The sequence below is a fragment of the Pseudophryne corroboree genome, chromosome 2, assembly GCF_028390025.1.
Source record: "Pseudophryne corroboree isolate aPseCor3 chromosome 2, aPseCor3.hap2, whole genome shotgun sequence".
Taxonomy (NCBI): domain Eukaryota; kingdom Metazoa; phylum Chordata; class Amphibia; order Anura; family Myobatrachidae; genus Pseudophryne; species Pseudophryne corroboree.
In genome coordinates this window covers 831572200-831596366 of record NC_086445.1, presented here as the reverse complement: position 1 = coordinate 831596366, position 24167 = coordinate 831572200, and the positions used below count along the sequence as shown (strand labels likewise).

The following is a 24167-nucleotide window of genomic DNA, read 5'->3' as shown; positions in this document are numbered from 1 at the left end:
CAGCCTCGGGCTTCACCCCTGGCCCTTGGGTGGCTGGGGGGGGGGACCCCTTGATTGAAGGGGTCCCCACTCCCCCAGGGTACCCCGGCCAGGGGTGACTAGTTGGATATTTAATGCCACGGCCGCAGGGCACGGCATAAAAGTGACCCCCGGCTGTGGCATTATCTGTCCAGCTAGTGGAGCCCGATGCTGGTGTGAAAAATACGGGGGACCCCTGCTCGTTTTGTCCCCCGTATTTTTTGCACCAGCACCAGGCGCAGAGCCCGGTGCTGGTTTTAAAAATACGGGGGATCCCCTGTCAATTTTCCCCCCGCATTTTTAGAACCAGGACCAGCTCGAAGAGCCCGAGGCTGGTTATGCTTTGGAGGGGGGACCCCACGCCATTTTTTTAAAGGATTTTACCGTTCCAGCAATAAAAAAAAATAATAATAATAATAATAATATTTTAAAAAATATATAAATAATATTTGTGCCTCCAAAAAAAAAAAAAAAAAGTACCTAATCCCTTCTAATATAAATAGATATGCTATTCCTAAAAAAAAAAACACCAAAAAAAACATGTTTAAATTTTTTTTTATTGTTTTCACCCTCCAAAGTGTGGCGGATTGAAAATGACGAATTTGCTGTCTGAAAGCACTGCTGTCGAATTTCCAAACTTGAATTGAATATGCTTTTGTCGAATTGCAGCACTTGTATCATTGCAGAAAAGTCGAATTTGCAAAAATTTGAATTTCAAAAAGTCGAATTTTGAAAGTCCGTTTTTTTGGTCGGAAAGCACTGAATTGCATAGGCGAATTTTTTTTTTGGGCGAAAATGACCCGAAATTCGACAATTTCGGGAATTCGACCGCAATTGCATATACCCCTTAGTATCTTTGTACAGTATGTTCTATTAGGGTACTAATTAGCACGAACAGCTTGTAACGTACAGTGGCAAGTTTTATCTTTCTATGTATAATGGAGAGAGATAAAAGCTCCTCAGTAAGTTCCTGAATGCCAAATCACCGTACTTAGTATCTTTGTACAGTATTTTCTATTAGGGTACTAATTAGCTGTTCGTGCTAATTAGTACCCTAATAGAAAATACTATACACAGATACTAAGGATGGTGATTTGGCAACCAGAAACTTAGGGAGGAGCTTTTATCTCTCTACATTATACATAGAAAGATCAAACCTGCCAATGTACGTTACAAGCTGCTCGTGCTAATTAGTACTCTAATAGAACATACTGTACAGAGATACTACGGACAGTGATTTGGCATCCAGGAACTTAGGGAGGAGCTTTTATCTCTCTCCATTATACTTAGAAAGATTACAATGGAGAGAGATAAAAGCTCCTCCCTAAGGTTCCTGGATGCCAAATCACTGTACTTAGTATCTCTGTACAGTATTTTCTACTAGTGTACTAATTAGCACGAACAGCTTGTAATACTCAAATATATTGTCAGGTGGAACGCAAACCCGGAAGGGGGAACACATTCGTGGATATTTATTATGATTATCGATGTGGGGCTGAAATTATTAGATTTAAGTGGGGGTACATTTAATATGCTACAATACACTTAGTATATGTGGGGAAAGTTCTATAAGGAGATAGTGTGAAATAATTAATGGGGATACATCAATATATAATTCAGTGCTTTAAATTAGTATATATGGGAAGTAGTTTTAGAAATAGTGTAAAATATATGGGAAGTAATTTTAGGAAATAGTGTGAATTAAATTGTGATCTAAGTTAATGTGAATTTAATAAATAGATCATTAAGTGTATAATATTGTAACCCTTTATTTATAGGGTAACCCTTAGGGAAACCATCTATAAATGTTGTCCACACAAAATTACCACTATAGAGCAACCGTACCACTTCTCCTCATGGTATGCTGTTTCTTCTTTATTTTCTCTTTTTTTTACTGTCATATTGACTGGTTTATAATTACAATCTATTTTTCATAGATTTATGGTCTTTAAGACCAATTTAAAGAACGAGCGCGGTTGCACAGTCAATTTGAAATTGAATTGGTATGCTATTTGTTATTTTTTAAATAAATTAGCTCTAATCTCCATTACAGTATTGTGATGTTCCTCCTCCATTTTCACCTTGCAAAGCTATATACTCCTGAAGTCGTTAAGACAAAATGCGTAGGGTTCATCTATCAATATCTGTCATGGTCTCTGGCGAGGGGATTCTTTTTTAGGGAACTACTACATTGTCCATCAGAATCATTGCATTACCTCGATAAATTTAATATTCGATTGATTCATTGGAGTGAATTTCTTCCTTTTTAATTGAATCTACAGTTATATATTTATTAGTGCACAGAGATATTGTTTGTATCTGTATGAATATCTTGGTTTCCCACTCATCTCTGGTGCCGCTCATAGTATAGCGTAATATTCAGAGTATTTTTTGTCTATTATATATATATATATATATATATATATATATATGTGTGTGTATTATTATATATATATATATATATATTAAAAAAAACACACAATTCACCAGGGGCAGCTGTATTCATTTGTGGCCATTTATTTGGAATATGGACCTCATTAAAAAAAAGTGCATGATCCTGCTAATTTGTGGAATTTCACCTTCATTTCTAGATGCTGGTGGGGTTTGCGGAGGATAGTCCCGGGATCCGGTCTCTAGGTCGACAGTGTCTAGGTCGGCCACAATTGGTCGACAGTAAGTAGGTCGACATGGTTTCTCGGTCGACAGGGACTCTAGGGCGACATGCACTAGGTCGATATGACAAAAGGTCGACATGAGTTTTTCACATATTTTTTAAATTTTTTTTAAACTTTTTCATACTTTATGATCCACGTGGACTACAACTGGGAACGGTAACCTGTGCCGAGTGCAGCGAGGCACCTTGCCCAAAGCTCGCTCGCCATGCGAGGGTACCCGGTGCACTAATTGGGGTTCCCCGTCACTCTACAAAGAAAACAACACCAAAAAGTGTAAAAAACTCATGTCAACCTAGTACATGTCGACCTAGAGTCCCTGTTGACCTAGAAACCATGTCGACCTACTTACTGTCGACTAATAGTGGTCGACCTAGACACTGTCGACCTAAGTCTATTCTATCTAACAAACCACACCCCATAGTCCCCATCCCATAATTTTGGACAATGAGTGTATTCACCACAGAGATATCCTTGCTTGTTGGCTATCTGCTGTCCCATCTTATCTGTTTATGTCTGTCCATTTTGTTGTGTAACTCTTGTTGTAAATCTGTTCTTTGACTAATATATTAAATGACTGCGTTCCAATGAGCAGAAAAATAAATTAAAAGCAAAATTCTAGTCTATTTAAAATATCACATCAAGTGATCATGACATACTGTACAAACTCTGCTTCTGCATACGTTATGCAATAAAAAAAATTGCTATTCGAAAGGCAGTATTGTGTTAAAAAAGCGACAATTTGTAGTATAGCTGAATTTCCTCCAATAAAGGCACACATTTGCTCGATATGTTTTACCATAATGTAGCAGCATAGGAATTTAAGTGGTCATTCTGAGTTGATCGCTAGCTGCTTTCATTTGCTGCTCAGCAATCAGGCAAAAAATTGGCAGTTCTGCGCATGCGGCGCAATGCACATGCGCGTCGTACTATTACAACGAACAATGTAGTTTCACACAAGGTCTAGGAAAGTTTTTCAGTTGCACTGCTGGCCGCAGAGTGATTAACAGGAAGAGGGCGTTTCTGGGTGTCAACTGACCGTTTTCAGGGAGTGTTTGAAAAAACGCAGGCGTGCCAGGAAAAATGCAGGCGTGGCAGGGTGAACGCAGGGCGTGTTTGTGACGTCAAAACAGGAACTGAACTGTCTGAAGTGAAGCTACTCTGAAACTGCACAAAATTATTTTGTAGCTGCTCTGCGATCCTTTCGTTCGCACTTCTGCTAAGCTAAAATACACTCCCAGTGGGAGGCGGCATAGCGTTTGCCCGGCTGCTAAAAACTGCTAGCGAGCGAACAACTCGGAATGACCACCTTAATTCAAGACGGATGTAAAAACAGCAACTTCTATATATGCAGTCTGAGGTTGATCTGGCAGGTTCATAAGGCAGAGGTTCTCAAACAAGGTCCTCAAGGTACTCCAACCGTCCAAATTTTAAGTATATCCATGCTTGGCCACATGTGACTCAATTAGCACCTTAGTCAATTTAATTTAACAATCTGTGCTGAGCCATGGATATACCTAAAGCCTGGTTGGGGTGACTTGAGGAACGGGTTTGAACGGGTCTGTCATAAGGCATTACATTATCAAATAAGGATTTTTCAAAGGTGACTATGGTAGTAGAAGAAATGAGATTGTAGATTAACCTTTTCATTCATCTTCACAAAGCAACAGTGGCAGAGACTATTTTTTTGTAAGACAAAAATGTCTGCTGATCTTAAGGTAGTGACAGAAAAAACGTTAGCTGATTATAGCAGATTGTTATAAGTCACATCTTGACAAATACTGTACATTGTTCACTTCCATGCCATACCCTTATGTTAACACAAGCAATATGGGTAATTCGGAATGCTGAGCTACAATCTCCTCATATGGAGTCTATACACAGATAACTGGACAGCTGAAAGAGAAGGTTAGAACAGAATTGTAGTTGTACTAAAATGAAACCAACCCTAGTAGTGTCTTCTGTGCAATCTTCACGAGATGATCCAACAGATCTTGTCAATGTTCGATGTTGTACCTGAGGAGATAGCAACTGTAGACTGTTGGCCCTGGATGCCATACCTTGCCCAACACTTAGTCCTGGGTCATTTCCCTTAACCCGTACTCTGTCCCGGCTCACATACATGGAGTGTCTGTGAGGGCGCTGTTGTGAGGAGAAAGGACTAGTGTAACCCAGGCCATATGAAAAAGATTCATGTGGGGCTGAGAGTGAGTGGGAATGACTACCATCCATCTGATCAGGAAGTTTCAGCTCCTCCATGGTTCTGGAATGTCTAGTGGTCGGTCTTCGAGACTCCAAAGTCCCTTCTTTTCGATTAGTCCTCCCAGAGGGGCTCAACATACCTCTATTGTCAACATGCCTAGGACCAGCAGGACTAGTTGGAGAGTTTAAGTCATGACAGCTAGATGGAAAATATCTACTGTTTGGCTCTAGAGCTTGTCCTCTGTTTTCACTAAGATTACCTACTGACTTTGAATCTGTCAGGACACCATGACTTTTTGAATAGTTCATGTAAGAACTGCTTTTCTTTGAGGATTGTGGGATGGTGTCAATGTAGCTATGGCGAGCATGCCTTTCACCCGGTTGTAAGCTGCTGGTTTTTCCTTCCATGAATGAATGTCTGTTATGTTGAGAGCGTGAACTTGATTTCAAGTATTTGGTGCCTGGTCCTTCAGTGACCTTTTGCTCAGTACTAAAGTCAAATTCATTCTTAGACTTTACTTCCTTTGGACTAAGAAGATGCGGCAAATTGTTATTTGATAGATCCTTGTTACCAGACCCACTTTGGTTACTCTTTTTTGGATGGACTGTCGGACTATGAGATCCTGCTGGGTGGTTTCCATTGATAAACGTCTCATTTGGCGGGTGAGTCTCTTCAATTCGTTTTGGTCCAACAGATAGCGTTTGTATATCTTTACTGTTTGATCTGTGATGTGGCTGTGAACTTTTACTAGAAGGCTTCCTGAAATACAAAAGTTTAACAATTTTTACCGAATGCCCAATTGTGAATTGAAAGAAACACAAAGAGAAATTGATATTTGTTATGTTAAAGAAAGGCATGCTACATGGTACTTAATTCAGAAGTTGTGGGGAAAACTTTTTTGTTGCTGATTCAAAGTTGCATGCAACTCTGTTCTGCCGATTAAAATTGTCAATTTATAGCACTGTGCATACTTCATGGCCAAGTGTATGCTAATATGATTCAGAGTCGTGTGCAACTGTTGCATCTCCACTTGTATCTCAATTGGTTGATCTGGACGGTAACTTGTCATTTGCATGTAAGTTGTGATGAGGAGACTCAAAGATCCATTTGATTTACAATGGAACTCTTGCACCAGGTATAAAAATGTGCACTGACAGTAATGATGGCTACTTTCACAAGACGATCAATAAGTGAGGCAAAATAGATGTGCACAACTCTGCATACGCAGGGGCAGGACTACTGGCAGTGCAGTAGGTGTACTGCACTAAAGCCCCTTGGGGACTCAGGGGCCCGCTGCTAGGTGGAACATTGTACTCACAACGTGAACCTCACTGTCAGACTGTCACCCGTGGCCCTGCTAGATTAATGAAGTTAGGTGCTGCTGCATGATTCATGTCAGTGCTACAGCACTGCAAATAAAGTAGATCAATGAGTTCATACATACATACATAAGTTCAATACAATAAATAAAAGGCACACTGAACTTATTAGGAGTCTTAACAAATAAAAAAAAATGCTGTAATGTGACTGTTTATTTTATATGTTTATTTCAATCTTATTTTACTTGAAGTGTTTAAACAAATGGACATAATGTTTTACTGTACAAAGTAGCCTATATTTGCATGTTATATGAGTGGGAGCTGAAACATGTCCTTTTCAGCTGAAGTAATGACTCCAAGGAGTAAATTCATTTAGACGTGGAAGTGGGTCCCAGCGGCTTCTGGGGGTTATTCTGGTTTTAAAGTACAAGCAAAGAGAAGGGAGAAGACTTTTTTGTTCAATACTAAATTAATTTGTTATATTTTCACAGTATAAAACATAATTTTTAATGAATTAATTTAAAATCTTGTCCCCTAACAGATAATATAAACTGATGAATATCAGTGTGGGCGCTTAGGAGGCAAATGTGATGTAAAACATCTCTTTATGGATCTTAGCATTAAATCTTTTAAGATCTTTACATTAAATTGAGCAATCTAATTCTCTTATTCAAATAATATATAGAGGGAAAGTAAAACGGAAATTTCAGTCCTTATTTAGACTCAAATTAGCACACCTGTGTTATGGGGTATCGCTTTAGTCCTGTAGAACAAAAAGTGAACAAGTCCGAACTTTGCGGGTGAAACGCATCTTCCCAGTGGCAGCAGGGCAGCTGCAGCGGGATCCACACAGTGCACCTTCCTAGCGGCAGAGGCGGTAGTGACAGCGGGATTGGCATCTCCACATTCATGGAGCAGCGGGAGCGGCGTCTGGTCACCAGCTGGTACAGTTAAGACAGCAGCTTCACCCGCGCCCGGTCAGCAAGCCCCCTCACTGACACTCCAGAGGTTCACCACCTCCACCTTCCCATTACACTTAGGCGCCGCACAATGGCTCAGTTAGTTTGGTTTATTGTATGGTTACATATCCTATGTTAGCTAACCTCTGAACCTACATCTTGCCATTTCTGCTGCACATGTTTATAGAGGGTCTTGTCAGGGGCATATCTACCCATTGGCCAGGATGGCACTCGCCAGGTGCGCCAGCCGAGCAGGGGGCGCCGCCTGACGGTGCCACCCTCGGGCAATGGGTGGAATCCCTTAAGCCGTGGTGTCTGGCAATTCCTGCTGTGCCAAGCTACCTGTGCATTGCCTGGGATGGAGGGCGGAGGACCGCTCAGCAGGAAGGAGCTGGCGCTGGTCCGGCACCGCAATGCACTACAGGGAAGAAACTGAAAATAAACTACAACTCCCAGATATAACATGTGCAGAGAGAGTTAGATTTGGGTGGGTTATATTTTTTCTGTGCAGGGTAAACACTGGCTGCTTTATTTTCTACACTGCAATTTAGATTTCAGTTTGAACACACTCCACCCAAATCCAACTCTCTCTGCACATGTTAAATCTGCCCCACCTGCAGTGCAACATGGTTTTGCCCATTAGGCTGCTTTTTTGGTTTGCTAGCAAACCTGAATTAGGCCCTCTCTGTGGTAACCTCTGAAGGCCTGGGAATTGTGAGAAGAATTTGAATACTGTAAAAAGTGGAAAAAGGTGCAACACTTATTGAATCCCAAATGTCACAAATTTTTATTTTTCAGATTATTTTTTTTAGAAAAACAGAGTGAAACATCTCTCATACATGTAAGTGCCCTTATTTAATTCAGCACAAGTTCTGTAATTCTGAGTATTCATGTATTCATGTTTTAGAATAAGGCTAATTACCCAATAACAATAAAAATCATGTTTTTTTCCCTTCCATTGTGGGGAAGGGAGAGCATATTTTTGCCCTTGGACCCAAAACTCACTAGTTCTGCCACTGTACATACAGCATAAGATCTGCATTTATTTCCATGCATACAAGCAGCTCTTCTGTGCTATTGTGTTACATTAATAACTTGTACTTGTGACTACACCTACTGTACAGGTGTAAGGAGCTGATAAATGAGGCTGTCATTCAAATACAGTGGACCTTTAGCCCGACCACGGGGAAAGCAGCCATTCTATAGGTGTCATTACACATTGCTACCCAATTTATAATGTACCCTAAAGGTGCAATATAAATTGAGCGGAAAAAGTGAATTTATATCACATGAAAGTACTATTTTAATTTCCGTTTTCATAGTAAAAACATTTCAAATACACAATGTACTGTATACTTTGACTTTAATATTAAAAATAGGAAAATAAATAAAAAATCCTGGAAATCGGTGACATCTGTCCAAGATGGGTGGTCTTCAGTATGCCGGCGGTCGGGCTCCCGGCGACCAGCATACCGGCGCCGGGAGCCCGACAGCCAGCATACCGACACTTATTCTCCCTCGTGGGGGTCCACGACCCCCCTGGAGGGAGAATAAAATAGTGTGGCGCGCGTAGCGCGCCACCGTGCCCGTAGCATGGCGAGCGCAGCGAGCCCGCAAGGGGCTCATTTGCACTCGCCACACTGTCGGTAAGCCGGCGGTCGGGCTCCCGGCGCCGGTATGCTGGTCGCCGGGAGCCCGACCGCCGGCATATCGTAGTGAACCCGTCCAAGATATAGCTTAAACTACTCAAAATTGCAAGATACGTTTTTATCTGTTTTTTTTTTTTTTCTGTTGTGGCAATCTTCACAACCTTAGAAACAAATTGGTATTGTGGAGGAAATGATCACATATCACTGAGAGAGACAATGACCTGCTTGCTGAGTTGCTGTCTGAGTGATGAGTTTTTCTCTTGGATGATCTGGAAGGAGAACTCCCACCACGATCCAAGAGTCTCTGAGTCTGAAATGCAGGGTGGTTCAGGCTCTGCTCAGTCAAATATCGATCAGACGGGTTTAGCTTCAATAGGTTCTAGATAAAACAAAGATTAATTTATAATCATGAAAAACAACTGAGGTTATAAATGTAACAGGGAAATATCATGGCTATTTAGGTACCTGAAATCCTGCATGATCAACAAAAGATAAAACCTATGCGATATTCCAGTGGTCCTCAGGACCCCACTCAATTCACATTTTCCAGGTCACCCGGCAGGTGCACTGTGTATCACCAACTGCCACATTTTAAAAATCCACAAGTGATCTGGAAAACATGAGCTGTGTGGGGTCCTGAGGACCGAGTTTGAGATATTCAAATCTTATCTGCGGCAGTTGGAAGATTTATAAATCATACAATACAGTGAGACTTGAAAAGAACTGAGAAAAGGTGGCTCACTAAAAAGCAGTGCTTAAATCCTCACTAGATTTAATCAGTTTCCTCCTCAGGGTGTTTACAGTATTAGTGCTTTATTCCTCACTAGATTAATCAGTTTCCTCCTCAGGGTATTTACAGTATTAGTGCTTTATTCCTCACTAGATTAACCAGTTTCCTCCTCAGGGTATTTACAGTATTAGTGCTTTATTCCTCACTAGAGTAATCAGTTTCCTCCTCAGGGTATTTACAGTATTAGTGCTTTATTCCTCACTAGAGTAATCAGTTTCCTCCTCAGGGTATTTACAGTATTAGTGCTTTATTCCTCACTAGAGTAATCAGTTTCCTCCTCAGGGTATTTACAGTATTAGTGCTTTATTCCTCACTAGATTAATCAGTTTCCTCCTCAGGGTATTTACAGTATTAGTGCTTTATTCCTCACTAGATTAATCAGTTTCCTCCTCAGGGTATTTACAGTATTAGTGCTTTATTCCTCACTAGAGTAATCAGTTTCCTCCTCAGGGTATTTACAGTATTAGTGCTTTATTCCTCACTAGATTAATCAGTTTCCTCCTCAGGGTATCTACAGTATTTATTACGCTGTCAACTCATCTGTTAGCTACAGATGTGTCCTTCTATATCCTAAAGCCATTAAACAGCCCTTCTAGTCGCGCCTAGTCGTGAGCATGTCTTTTTCACCAGAAAAATGTGTCTTATTTGCATCGCTATGCGAATAAGACGCACAAGTAGACTCTGCTGATTAAAATTATATGTGGCATGTGTATATATTGTGTGCGAGTGCAGCTGTATCTGCATATGAAATGGAATGGAAAACTAGCAGAGACGCACGGGACCTTGCAGCTCATTCGCACCAGGCATCTCACGTCACATGGCGTATTGAGGCTAGGTGTATGAGGACACATCTGTACCTATCTCTAGCTATATAGAGTATCTATATATAGATCTATGCATTGTAAGAAGTACAGTCAAATGAGTACTGTATATTAATAGCAAATGTGAGGTGCAAACATAAGCATGAGGCAAACACAAACTATTTTCTGTATGTGCATTGATAGTCAGCATTGCACTATGTATAACAATTAATAACATTAGAGGGACGAACTATGTAACAGGGAAGACAGACAGCCACGAGACATACTGTAGGGTAAAGAGGATTCTGCTTGTGAGAGTGTCAATTCTAGAAGGAAAGTATATTGAGAGTCAGTAGGAGGAAACGGGGCATCATTACTGCGGAGGATGAGGGAAGTGGAGGGGATAGGCATTAGAGTGTAGGAGGAGGGTGAGTAGACAGACCCACAATCAGCACCACATACTGTATGTTGCGATTTGCAGGAGTTTGGGATATATGATACTGTAAAGAAATGGGTTTTAAGTAAGCACATGAGAGATTTAAGGGTGGGGGAGAGTACGGTAAGGCAATGAATTCATCTGTATTGGTTAGTCACTCAATTTCTGTCAATGGTCTAATTTTCTTCTAAATGTATTCTTTGTTTATATGTTTCATGGTCTTTTTACATTGTATAACAACTGTTATTTGAACATGTACTGAGCTATGTGCAAGAACACATAACGGACCTATTTATAGTAGAGATGAGCGGATTCGGTTTTACTCGGATTTACTCGGTTCTCAAAACGGCATCTGATTGGCTATCCAAAACACGTGACATCCGTGAGCCAATAAGATGCCGTTTTGAGAACCGAGTAAATCCGAGTAAAACCGAATCCGCTCATCTCTAATTTATAGATCATATAAAAAAATCCTCTTTTATGCATCCATAATGTGAGAAAGAACATGTGGCATCAACCATGATAGTTGTGTGCCTGCAAGCTCATCTGCTGAGTTGATCTATATGGTTTGGATACACATATAGCACATTTAACTTAAGTGGTATGACAAAGCTCTCTTTTTACTATGTATTATACAATTAACTGAGATACTGTATATACCAAATGTGAAAAGGGGCCTTAATCACAATCAGTCTGAAACAATGTGTGAGATTTGTGTCAAGTTGTAAAAATTGTGTATGCACGTCGTTGTGCAGTCTCAGATGTGACTTGATTGAAAAAAGAACTCAGCTGCGCAATGAAATTGGAAACATGAACAAAAGCTGACGTATGCTGAGATAAATTATAAAGAAAAATTTAATATGACAATAAAGGAAATTACATACAATAAAACATATAGTCTGGACATTAAACCTTATAGGGAAAATAGTAAAATACCCTGTACTGGATATCAGATAAAACAAGCACTTGTGATGTGAGCGGTAACAATATCCAACATTTGTATCCAACAAGTGGAAACAGTATCGTATCCTAGAAATGAATGAATTGTTAGAATGTGGAGTAATTCATAAGTTTTAGACTGGTAACTACAGTACCATGAATGTATTAATGGAGCTCCGGTATGTAGAAATACTCAGATGTCAAAGTCAAAATTACCTCTCCCGTGGGCTGGTTTCTAACCGAGCGTCCACGGTTTGATTATCCTGCGTTGCCCACCACGTAGCTGTCACTGGGAGGGAGAGTGCAAAGCTTGCACCGGGCGGAGTCCTACACAGAGACGCTGCTGGAGGTATAGAGGAGCCGCTATGGAGACTGAGTTGCCAATGCCGCTCGGTGGGCCTCGATGTCAGCTGCGGCGTGCAGAGACTATAAGCCGCTGCAGGGGCTGTAAGGCCAATATCAGTCTAGAAATATAGATGAAAGTGCTTGTCGTGCAAAATGCTTGTTAGGCAGAGTGTAGAAGTCCAGTAGGTAAAAAATAATTGAGGAGTCCTAAAGGACAGTGACAGCTACGTGGTGGGCAACGCAGGATAATCAAACCGAGGACGCTCGGTTAGAAACCAGCCCACGGGAGAGGTAATTTTGACTTTATCTGACATTGGAGTATTTCTACATACCGGAGCTCCATTAATACATTCATGGGACTGCAGTTACCAGTCTAGAACTTATGAATTACTCCACATTCTAACAATTCACTCATATCCAGGATACGATACTGTTTCCACTTGTTGGATACAAATGTTGCATGTTGTTACCGCTCACATCACAAGTGCTTGTTTTATCTGATATCCAGTACAGGGTATTTTACTATTTTCCCTATAAGGTTTAATGTCCAGACTATGGGGGTAATTCCAAGTTGATCGCAGCAGGAATTTAGTTAGCAATTGGGCAAAACCATGGGGGTAATTCCAAGTTGATCGCAGCAGGAAATTTTTTTAGCAGTTGGGCAAAACCATGTGCACTGCAGGGGGGGCAGATATAACATGTGCAGAGAGAGTTAGATTTGGGTGGGTTATTTTGTTGCTGTGCAGGGTAAATACTGGCTGCTTTATTTTTACACTGCAATTTAGATTGCAGATTGAACTCACCACACCCAAATCTAACTCTCTCTGCACATGTTATATCTGCCTCCCCTGCAGTGCACATGGTTTTGCCCAACTGCTAAAAAATTTCCTGCTGCGATCAACTTGGAATTACCCCCCATGTGCACTGCAGGGGAGCCAGATTTAACATGTGCAGAGAGAGTTAGATTTGGGTGGGTTATTTTATTTCTGTGCAGGGTAAATACTGGCTGCTTTATTTTTACACTGCAAATTAGATTGCAGATTGAACACACCCCACCCAAATCTAACTATCTCTGCACATGTTAAATCTGCCTCCCCTGCAGTGCACATGGTTTTACCCAGTTGCAAACTAAATTCCTGCTGCGATCAACTTGAAATTACCCCCTATATGTTTTATTGTATGTAATTTCCTTCATTGTCATATTACATTTTTCTTTATAATTTATCTCAACAAACGTCAGCTTTTGTTCATGTTTCCAATTTCATTGCGCAGCTGAGTTCTTTTTTCAATCTAGTTTCCTTCAATTAGGCAAATACACAGTGCCTACACAGCAGCGCACTGAAATTGGGGAATTTTGTATAGAATAACTTATTACGAGGCGCTTTCAGCAGTTTTTGTTTGTTTTAGTCAAATGTGACTTGAGACTGTGCGACAAGGAGATTGAGACCGGAATTGGAATAAACGTGGCTTCGTGGAAGGTGGGCATGCATGTGATTGCAATGGGTGTGAGAAAAAGTACAAAAAGGGTGTGGTGTGGGCGTGCAATCGCAGAGCATGACTAAAATGGCACAAAAAAAAAAAATCTCAGTGCAGCCTCCTGTAGGGGTCTGAGTTGCGTGTGCGCTGACCCTGGTGTAAGAGCAAACTTGGTAGTGATGACTTTGTGTGATTGGTCATAAACAGTGAAAACACTCCCATTTATGCGAAGCCTCTAAACCTGATGCTCCATTGTTTTACAAGTGATTAAACCTTTACATAGGCTTATCATACTATTCCTTTAAACCAGGACACTAATGAATTAAACAGGTTCTGTGGTAGGCTGACTTCAAGCCTGCATTTCACCTGCTCTTAATCAGCCACAGAACATGTATAATTCATGCATGTCCCAGTTTAAAGGGATAGTACAGTATGGTAAGCCTACCGTTACACAAATAAATAATGCTATATGCATTAGTGTTGCAATTAAAACAAAACAATTACAGTATATTTGTATCTGCTTTACTGAGCATTGCAAATGCACCTTGAGTATAGATAATTTGCTGTATCTGACCATTAACTGTAATGTGATTGCATTGTGTACTAATATTAGTATTATCGTGAATGCATACAGAAACCCCTCCTTCAGTCGCAATTCTGTTTAATCTCAGCCAGATACGACATGGGGAAAGAGTCACAACCCTAGGGAAGGGAGCTGCAACTAGAAATTTGCATAAAACGTGAAAAGATTTGCAATCGCATTTTGTGATTCTGGGTGCAACTGGCTCTGAATAAGGCACAAAGTTGACATGGGCTCACCTATAAACTACTTTGAAAAATTCCAATATGAATTCTCTTCTAAATGCACAAGCTGTGGCTCCCCTTACCACCCAATTCAACATTATGGAGGAAACTATTTTATATGTAGATAAGCAGGGTTTTTTTTAATCTATTTAAATGTATGCATACTGTATTTTATTACCATTTTGCTTTTAAATGTGTTTAAATATATTACACCATATGTTTCGCTGGTGCTTATGTCTATCTTTTGAGATCCAAGGTTGGGTGATCTTGTACTAAAGGAATTTCTCAGAAGACCCTGGGACACAAATAATTTAGATAAGCCAGAGTATTATTAATGTTGGTAAGGGTTCACTTATCAATTTACTACAGCATTAAGCACTAATTTAAAATACTGCCCTAGTAGGCACATGCACAGTACATTTGGGATGTAGTCATGATGATCCCGGCGGTCAGGATACCAGCGGTCAGCATACTGACGTTCGGATCCCAGCTGCCAGAATGCCGGCAGTGGGTCGATGGCTATTCCCACTCATGGGATTTCCACGACACCCATAGAGTGGGAATAGAACCAATGGCGAGCGCAGTGAGCCCGCAAACGGCTTTGTTGTGCTCGCCCCCCTGTCAGTATTCTGGCGGGGCGGGATCCCGACTGCCGGTAACCCAAACCCAACCCGTACCTTCCTGTTTGTTACAGTTTGGAATTACCTGAATGACAACAGGTATCATAAGGATTGAAGCCATCTGGCAATACACCAGGGAGTGTGGACTTTTTATATAGGATACTGATATCTCATGATGTATGTGTTCACTCACAATTTAACAACTACTGAATGCTACAATGGGGGTAATTCCAAGTTGATCGCAGCAGAATTTTTTTTAGCAGTTGGGCAAAACCATGTGCACTGCAGGTGTGGCAGATATAACATTTGCAGAGAGAGTTAGATTTGGGTGGGTTATAGTGTTTCTGTGCAGGGTAAATACTGGCTGCTGTATTTTTTACACTGCAAATTAGATTGCAGATTGAACACACCACACCCAAATCTATCTCTCTCTGCACATGTTAAATCTGCCTCCCCTGCAGTGCACATGGTTTTGCCCAATTGCTAACAGAATTCCTGCTGCGATCAACTTGGAATTACCCCCAATGTTCACAGATAAACAATTTGTGTATTATAAGACATGTTATGGGCCAATTAAGTGTTGCATGCAAGTCACATGCAGTTACACTCCCACTGTGTGCACGGAACTAAAGGTGGATGTTCGCCCATATGCCTAGTTGTATCACACTTGTTCAAAATGCCATCACCATTATCAGCACACATGTGCAACGGAATAAAACTAGGTCCTATGGGTCAGTCGGAGACAGATGGATATCTGGGTGCGTATGCAGAGTTCAGCACAGACCTCAATTCAGACTACACCCCCCAACCCCACCCACGACATGACTAAGTGTGAACGTGCCCTTGTGCCGAGTGCCACCCATTCAGAGATACATCTGAGATAAGTACGACTGAGAATCGGCTTAAAGTACATGCTCAGTGCTAAAAATTGTGAGAACCATAAGCAAAGTAGACATACATGCAACTCTGAATTGGCCCCCTAGACTTGGAAAAAAGTATTCATAGAACATGCATGCTAAAATACAATCCTGGCTACCCGTCAGTAAATGTCAGCATATGCCTCTGACTGATAGTAATATAAAAAAAATAAAAAAAAGGCTTATATCTAGTTTACATAGCATGAGATTATGATCTAAATCCAGCTCCTTTATTTTTCTTAGTGTGCATTCCGGATTAATAATATCTCTTGATGAAGCTGTAATGGCAACACTGGTAAAGTGATATAAGTCAAGCTGCGGGTTTCATTCTCCTACGAGTTTGAATAATAAACATATCATTTAATATTTTTTTACATTCATTTTCTGCTCTGTCTGTGCATGGATTGTTGGATTCTGAGGACGGGATCTTACATTTTGGGCTTGTCCTAGACCTTTGGGAGTTGAAAACAGAGGATTTGCATTATTGATGTGAGCCTGCTAAGTGATGCTAATCCATAAATAAATATTCTTCTTTTATAGACTTATTAGAAGTGCTTTTTATAAAAAATTTTAACACTTTTGAACTACTAACTGTAGCTGTGCTGGAAGAGCCATAAGCTGGGTACTCACAATGGGCCTAATTCCGACTGGATCACTTCAGCGACAGCGATCGTAATCTGAAGCCCTGTGGGGAGTGTGCAGGTGTGTACACCCCGGGAGGCCCAGTGAGATGCTGAAAGCATCTCAGGGCTGTGATCGCCTCTGCCTGATTGACAGGCAGAGACGGTCGTGGGGCAGGAGGCGTGCCAACGTCGTTAGAACGCTGTTGGTGGGGCGCAGTCCGGACAACGCAGGTGTGCCTGGACCGTTGCGTGGGAGGGCCGCGGCGGCTGCGCAACGTCACACGCAGCTGTTGCGACCCGGGAAGCGGTGGGTAGCCACCTGCCAGCGCAGCTAGGCTGCGCAGGCAGGGAGCTTCTCGGCGGGTGCAGAAGCATCGCCGCGCATGCGATGCTTTCCCACCCGTGTGGGAGGGGGGGGGGGGGGAACAGGGCCTGACATGCGAGGCGGACTAGCCCTGTGCTGGGCGTCCCCCCGCATGTCTGAGTAACTGATCGTAGATGTGCTAAATAGCACATCTACGATCAGATCTGGATCACCCCCAATATATACGATAAAGGGCCTAATTCATAGAATTGCACACTGACTTTCTATGCAGCGGCTGTGCAATAATATGTTAATGCCACAGGGGGCGTCTTGTGTAAATAGATGGCTCCTGCCAATGCAGCATCGATCATCTTTGTTAACATTGGTCATCTGAGTAACCCTCAGGTTACTCTGTATGGTTGGTATTTTTACCAAGGAAGCTGCTATTAGCCTCAGCACACCCAGAATATGGGGCCAACACTCCCCCAGTTTCTGAAATGCCAGCCGTCGTCAGCACTTCATTCAGAAACAGATCTGCATATGTGCATCGGAAATGTATGTAGGTTTGAGTACATCTCTGAATTAGGCCCATATTGGCCAATCTGCGATGGATCACAACAACCATCGTATAATGGGCCTAAATCAGACCTGATAGTAGATGTGCTAAATTTAGCACATCTCCGATCAGCTTTCCTGACATGCGGGGGGACGCCCAGCACAGGGCTAGTCTGCCCCACATGTCAGGAACTGCCCCGTCGCACAAGTACAAAAGCATTGCACGGCGGCGATGCTTTTGTACCTGAAGAGTAGCTCCCCACAAGTGCAGCTCCTGCGCGCTGGCAGGGAGTTACCCGTCGCTGTGAGGGTCACAGCGGCTGTGTGTGACATTCACGCAGCCACCGCGGCCCGCCCCCGCACGGTCCAGGCACGCCTGCGTTGTTCGGACCGCTTCCCTAAAACGGCGGACAAATGCCACCGGCCCACCCCCTCCAGCCCAGCGAATGCCTCTGTCTGTCAATCAGGCAGAGGTGATCGCTGGGCAGAGATGCTGAAAACGCACAGCACCGATCAGGTCGGAATTAGGCACAATGTGTACACCCAATCATTTGATGAATTGTGTGGTCGCATCTTCCCATCTGATGTACTGCACAATAGATACAGCAATGATATATCATGGGCTCGTACGCTGGATCGTTTAGGTGTGTACCTAGGTTTAGAGCTGGCGGAACTCATTACTTTAATTACAATTACAACTCATTTGCACCTATATTGTATTGTAAGGTATAATAATTTGCTCCTTACCTTCATGAGGTCAAGCAAAACACTACTTATGATTCCCAAATATCGTCTTTCCAAAGACTGCGGATGATTGACAGCAGGAAACTTGAGGAATGAAGAAAAAATGCATTAATATACCAACATTTTGAAAAATATCACACACAATAAACAGAACCAAATATAGAAGATCTCAAATAAGCTTCATATACTGTGTCTGTCCAGCTGTTTTCATATCATAAGTAAGTGTGCTCTACTAGTAAGATCTTGCATGCAAGCCTCTTGTATTATAGTCTAGCTCTGTAAAAAGTGTGAACTCGCACAAGTAGATGAGTGAATTGTGCCTGACACACGGATTTCCTTGAGGAATCTATGAGTGTGAATCATTTTGACTGATTTCAGGAGGACACAACAATGGGAGGTTGTGGAATGGCAAGAGAGCAAAATCTATCTTGCCACTGCATTTAAGATTGACTGAAGCAGAGTTGAAGGGTGAGGAGAATGCTAAGGAGCACAGGCAGAGCTAGAGTTATTCTTGGTGGAATATGATGGGAGAATGAGTCAGAAGTGTTGATTGCATCTTGGGTAAGAAAAGGGCATATTCTCTCAATATTCCTAAAGTGAACGCAACAGTACTGAGAGAGAAACAGGATGTGGGGAATAAAGCAGATAGAGCCACGTCTAATACCAAAGCAACACAATTGGAAAACTGAGTACAATGTGATGTCATTGACAGTGAGGGAGAGTTGGAGAAGGTGGTAACTCTTGGACTAGGTTAAATTATAAGCTTGGTTTTGAACATGGGCATCCATTAGTAGATAGCAGAGAGATAGTTGGTTAAACAAAACAGAACAGAAAGGAAGAGGTCAAGTAAACAAAAGATTTGATAAAGAGAAGATATTTGCAGTGAAAAAAGTGGGTGGCCAACAACAGTCTTGTGAGACTAGAACAGACACTGTTAGTGGAGGGGAGGATGTGCTAGAAGTAGATATACAGTATTGAAGGAGTGGATAGGTAGGAAGTGAGTCACTTCAAGTGACTCAAGAAGAACTGTTAGGGCAGTTTCTGAGACATGTTGGCATTAGAAGCCACGATGCTGAAAAAAAGAAATGAGCAGGGAGAAAGTGAGACTGGAAGCTGTAGACAAGTCATTCAAATAGATAAAGTAGGTTACAAGGTATCAGACACAAACAGTTGTTGTATAGAGGGATTGGGTCGAGAAGGTTACTTTAGAACAGGTAATATGTGTGCATGTATAAAGGAGGATGGAAATGGTTCAGTGGAGAAGAACAAACAAAGAAGTTGAGTGGGAATAGGGGTGAAATAGGGCAGGTTTCGGAGTGAGAGACACTGTCCTTGCTATGAGATCAGGGTGAATTGGGACGTGTAGGAGAAGGTGGCTGGGATGTGCAGGATCTGGAATAAGGTAAAATCTTGCCCAATGTTGTAATTTATTGAAGGTATAGGTGGTACATGTGGGTAGAGAGGTAAGTTGAAGGTGACAAAGACTTCAGTAGAATGGAGACAATTATTAGGGAAGTATGTTTGCTTGGTAATTAAAAATGCGGTTTTGTAAGATGAAAAGATTGATTTATACTGTAGAGTAAGAAGTTGGCTTTGGAGGGAGATTTCCTCCAATGGTGCAAATAGTGCATGAGCAAGTGGTGGGTCTGATTGGTGTTCCATGGTTGGGGTTTAAATACTATGGATTTGAGTCAAAGATGGTCATGAGGTAAAGTGCAGATAAAATAAAGGAGTTTGTTGTCAGAGGAAGGAAAGTTGGAGAAACTAGAGATGGACAAGAAACCAGGAAAGGCATGGTCAATGGCAAGTGTCCTTTACATTGGGTGGGAGAATTCAACTGAGAGAGACTAAGGGCAGAAGAAAGTGGCATAAGTTTTGTAGCCCCATTGTCATTGGAATTTTCAATGGGAATATTGAAAATCATTTAGACAGATCAAATGATAGGGAGTAAGAGAGCCAGGCAGCAAACAAGGAATTGGAAGCTGGACCACTGTGCAATAAATGACTGCAATCAGAGCCGGCCTTAGGCATAGGCAAACTAGGCAATTGCCTAGGGCATTTGATATACCTAGGGGCATCAGCAGCTTCTGCTGATTAAAATGATATGCGGCATGCCTATATTCTGTGTGTAGCATTTCATATGCAGATACAGCCACAGTCTCACACAGTATATAGGCATGCTGCATATCATTTTAAGCAGTAAAAGCTGCTTGTGCATCCTAGCCACATTGCAATGCAAATAAGATGCATTTTCATTAAAAAAAGGTGCCAGATGTTAGAATCAGAGCCGGCCATAAGTATAGGCAAACTAGGCAATTGCCTAGGGCATTTGATATGCATAGGGGCATCAGCAGCTTCTGCTGATTAAAATGATATGCGGCATGCCTATATTCTGTGTGTAGCATATCATATGCAGATACAGCCACAGTCTCACACAGTATATAGGCATGCTGCATATCATTTTAATCAGCAGAAGCTGCTTATGCATCCTAGCTACATAGCAATGCAAATAAGATGCATTTTAATAAAAAAAGGTGCCCGACATTAGCATTGAGGCAAGATTTATGAAGACACATCTGTATCCAAGCAGAGGCAGAGGTCACAGTGTTAGTGGTAGTGTGAGTGCTGTGTGCATGTGAGTGGCTTGGTTGTGCAGTAGTGTTCGGAATATGTGTAAGGAGCATTATGTGTGTCATGTAAAAATGCATTAATAATGTGCAGCATATGTGTAAGGGGCACTATGTGTGTCATTATGTGTATAAGGGCTTTAATAATGTGTGGCATATGTGTAACAGGGTACTACTGTATGTGTGTCATTATATGTATAGGGACACTAATAATGTGCAGCAAATGTGTAGGGGGCACTGTGTGTGTCATTATGTGTATAAGGGCATTAATAATGTGTGGCATATGTGTAAGGGACATTATGTGTAAAAGGGCATTAATAAAGGTTGTCATAATGTGTACGACGCATTGGGGGAGATTCAAATGTTTGAAAAGTCAGTTGGGAGTCTGTTTTTTCCTATCTAATAGACAGGAAAAAACATACACCCAACGACTTTTCAAACATTTGAATCTCCCCCATTATGTTTCTAAGGACATTAATGATGTGTCTCATGATGTGTAAGGGGCATTACTGTGTGGAATTATGTGTATAAATGCATTACTAATGTGTGGCATTATGTGTATAAGGTGCTCTACTATGTGGCATTGCGTATAGAAAGGGCATTACTGTGTCATCTAATGTGAATAAAGAGCAATAGGGTGTGGTGTAATGTAAAAAAGGAGCAATTCAGTGTGATGTAATGTGAATAAGGAGCTCTACTGTGAGGAGTAACGTTGATAAGGTAAAGTGATACTACTGTGGGATGTAATGTGAATTATGGACACTATCGCATGATCAAATGTGAATAAAGTTGCAGTATTGTGTGGCGTAATTTGAATTGGGAGTACTATTGTGTGGCCATGCCCCTTGCCAGCAAAAACACCCCCCTTTTTGGGATGTGCGCCAAATGTGCGAACTGTTCCTATTTAAAATATTGGAGGTACAAACACCAAAATAAGGACTGTTATGGGTGAGGGGTGATGGTGCTGGGAAAGAGGTGCAAGGTCAGAGACGGAACCAGCTCTGGTGCTAGGGGGCACCAGCCAAAATCTTGCCTAGGGCATCATATTGGTTAGGGCCGGCTCTGGTTAGAATTGAGGCAATATTTATGAGGACACATCTGTATCCAAGCAGAGGCAGAGGTCACAGTGTTAGTGGCAGTGTGAGTGCTGTGTGCATGTGAGTGGGTTGGTTTTGCAGTAGTGTTCGGAATATGTGTAAGGAGCATTATGTGTGTCATGTAAAAATGCATTAATAATGTGCAACATATGTGTAAGGGGTACTATGTGTGTCATTATGTGTATAAGGGCATTAATAATGTGCGGCATATGTGTAAAAGGGTACTACTGTATGTGTGTCATTATGTGTATAGAGGCACTAATAATGTGCAGCAAATGTGTAGGGGGCACTATGTGTGTCATTATGTGTATAAGGGTATTAATAATGTGCGGCTTATATGTAAGGGACATTATGTGTAAAAATAAATAGATTTTTAACCTACCGGTAAATCTTTTTCTCATAGTCCGTAGAGGATGCTGGGACTCCGTAAGGACCATGGGGATAGACGGGCTCCGCAGGAGACATGGGCATTTTAAGAAAGACTTTGACTCTGGGTGTGCACTGGCTTCTTCCTCTATGCCCCTCCTCCAGACCTCAGTTAGAGAAACTGTGCCCAGAGGAGACGGACAGTACAAGGAAAGGATTTTTGTAATCCAAGGGCAAGATTCATACCAGCCACACCAATCACACCGTATAACTTGTGATATACTACCCAGTTAACAGTATGAAAAACAACATAGCATCAGTCCAAGACCGATGAAACTACAACATAACCCTTATGTAAGCAATAACTATATACAAGTCTTGCAGAAGTATTCCGCACTTGGGACGGGCGCCCAGCATCCTCTACAGACTACGAGAAAAAGATTTACCGGTAGGTTGAAAATCTTATTTTCTCTAACGTCCTAGAAGATGCTGGGACTCCGTAAGGACTATGGGGATTATACCAAAGCTCCCAAACGGGCGGGAGATTGCGGATGACTCTGCAGCACCGATTGAGCAAACAGGAGGTCCTCCTCAGCCAGGGTATCAAACTTATAGAACTTTGCAAAGGTGTTCGACCCCGACCAAGTAGCAGCTCGGCACAGCTGTAGTGCCGAGACCCCTCGGGCAGCCGCCCAAGAAGAGCCCACCTTCCTAGTGGAATGGGCCTTAACCGATTTTGTTAACGGCAATCCTGCCGTAGAATGCGCCTGCTGAATCGTGTTACAGATCCAGCGAGCAATAGTCTGCTTTGAAGCAGGGCCGCCAACTTTGTTGGCTGCAGACAGGACAAACAGTGCTTCTGTTTTTCTGATCCTAGCCGTTCTGGCCACGTAAATTTTCAAAGCCCTGACCACATCAAGGGACTCGGAATCCTCCAAGTCACGTGTAGCCACAGGCACGACAATAGGTTGGTTCATATGAAAGGATGAGACCACCTTAGGTAGGAATTGAGGACGGGTCCGCAATTCCGCTCTATCCATATGGAAAACCAGATAGGGGCTTTTATGTGATAAAGCCGCCAATTCCAAAACTCGCCTAGCCAAAGCCAAGGCTAACAACATGACCACCTTCCAGGTGAGATATTTCCACTCCACTGTCTTAAGTGGTTCAAACCAATGTGACTTAAGGAAACTTAACACCACGTTAAGGTCCCAAGGCGCCACCGGAGGTACAAAAGGAGGCTGAATATGCAGTACTCCCTTCACAAAAGTCTGTACTTCAGATAATGAGGCCAATTCCTTTTGAAAGAAAATGGATAAGGCCGAAATCTAAACTTTTAATGGAGCCTAATTTTAGGCCCAAATTCACTCCAGTTTGTAGGAAGTGAAGAAAACGGCCCCGGTGGAATTCTTCCGTAGGAGCATTCCTGGCCTCACACCAAGAAACATATTTTCTCCATATTCGGTGATAATGCTTAGATGTCACGTCCTTCCTAGCCTTTATTAGCGTAGGAATTACCTCATCCGGAATACCTTTTTCCGCTAGGATCCGGCATTCAACCGCCATGCCGTCAAACGCAGCCGCGGTAAGTCTTGGAACAGACAGGGACCTTGTTGTAACAAGTCCTGCCTTAGAGGAAGAGGTCACGGATCTTCTGTGAGCATTTCATGCAGATCCGGATACCAGGTCCTTCGTGGCCAATCTGAAACAATGAGAATTGTTCTCACTCCTCTTTTTCTTATTATCCTCAACACCTTGGGTATGAGAGGAAGAGGAGGAAACGCATATACCGACTGGAACACCCACGGTGTCACTAGGGCGTCCACAGCACCGCCTGAGGGTTTCTTGACCTGGCGCAATACCTTTGTAGCATTTTGTTGAGACGGGATGCCATCATGTCTATT

General features: G+C 42.1%; 1 protein-coding gene across 10 annotated transcripts in view; it reads right to left on the bottom strand.

The window, feature by feature from the left end:
• Nucleotides 1–24167, bottom strand: part of CDKL5 (cyclin dependent kinase like 5) — an 850075-nt gene that overhangs the window by 99788 nt on the left and 726120 nt on the right. For all 10 annotated transcript variants that reach the window (XM_063955716.1, XM_063955713.1, XM_063955718.1 and 7 more), the window contains 3 exons: nucleotides 18177–18257; nucleotides 9042–9199; nucleotides 4638–5652 (listed from right to left, as the gene is read on the bottom strand). In XM_063955716.1, the coding sequence (XP_063811786.1) occupies nucleotides 4638–5652; nucleotides 9042–9199; nucleotides 18177–18257 (1254 nt within the window). The remainder of the gene's footprint in view (nucleotides 1–4637; nucleotides 5653–9041; nucleotides 9200–18176; nucleotides 18258–24167) is intronic.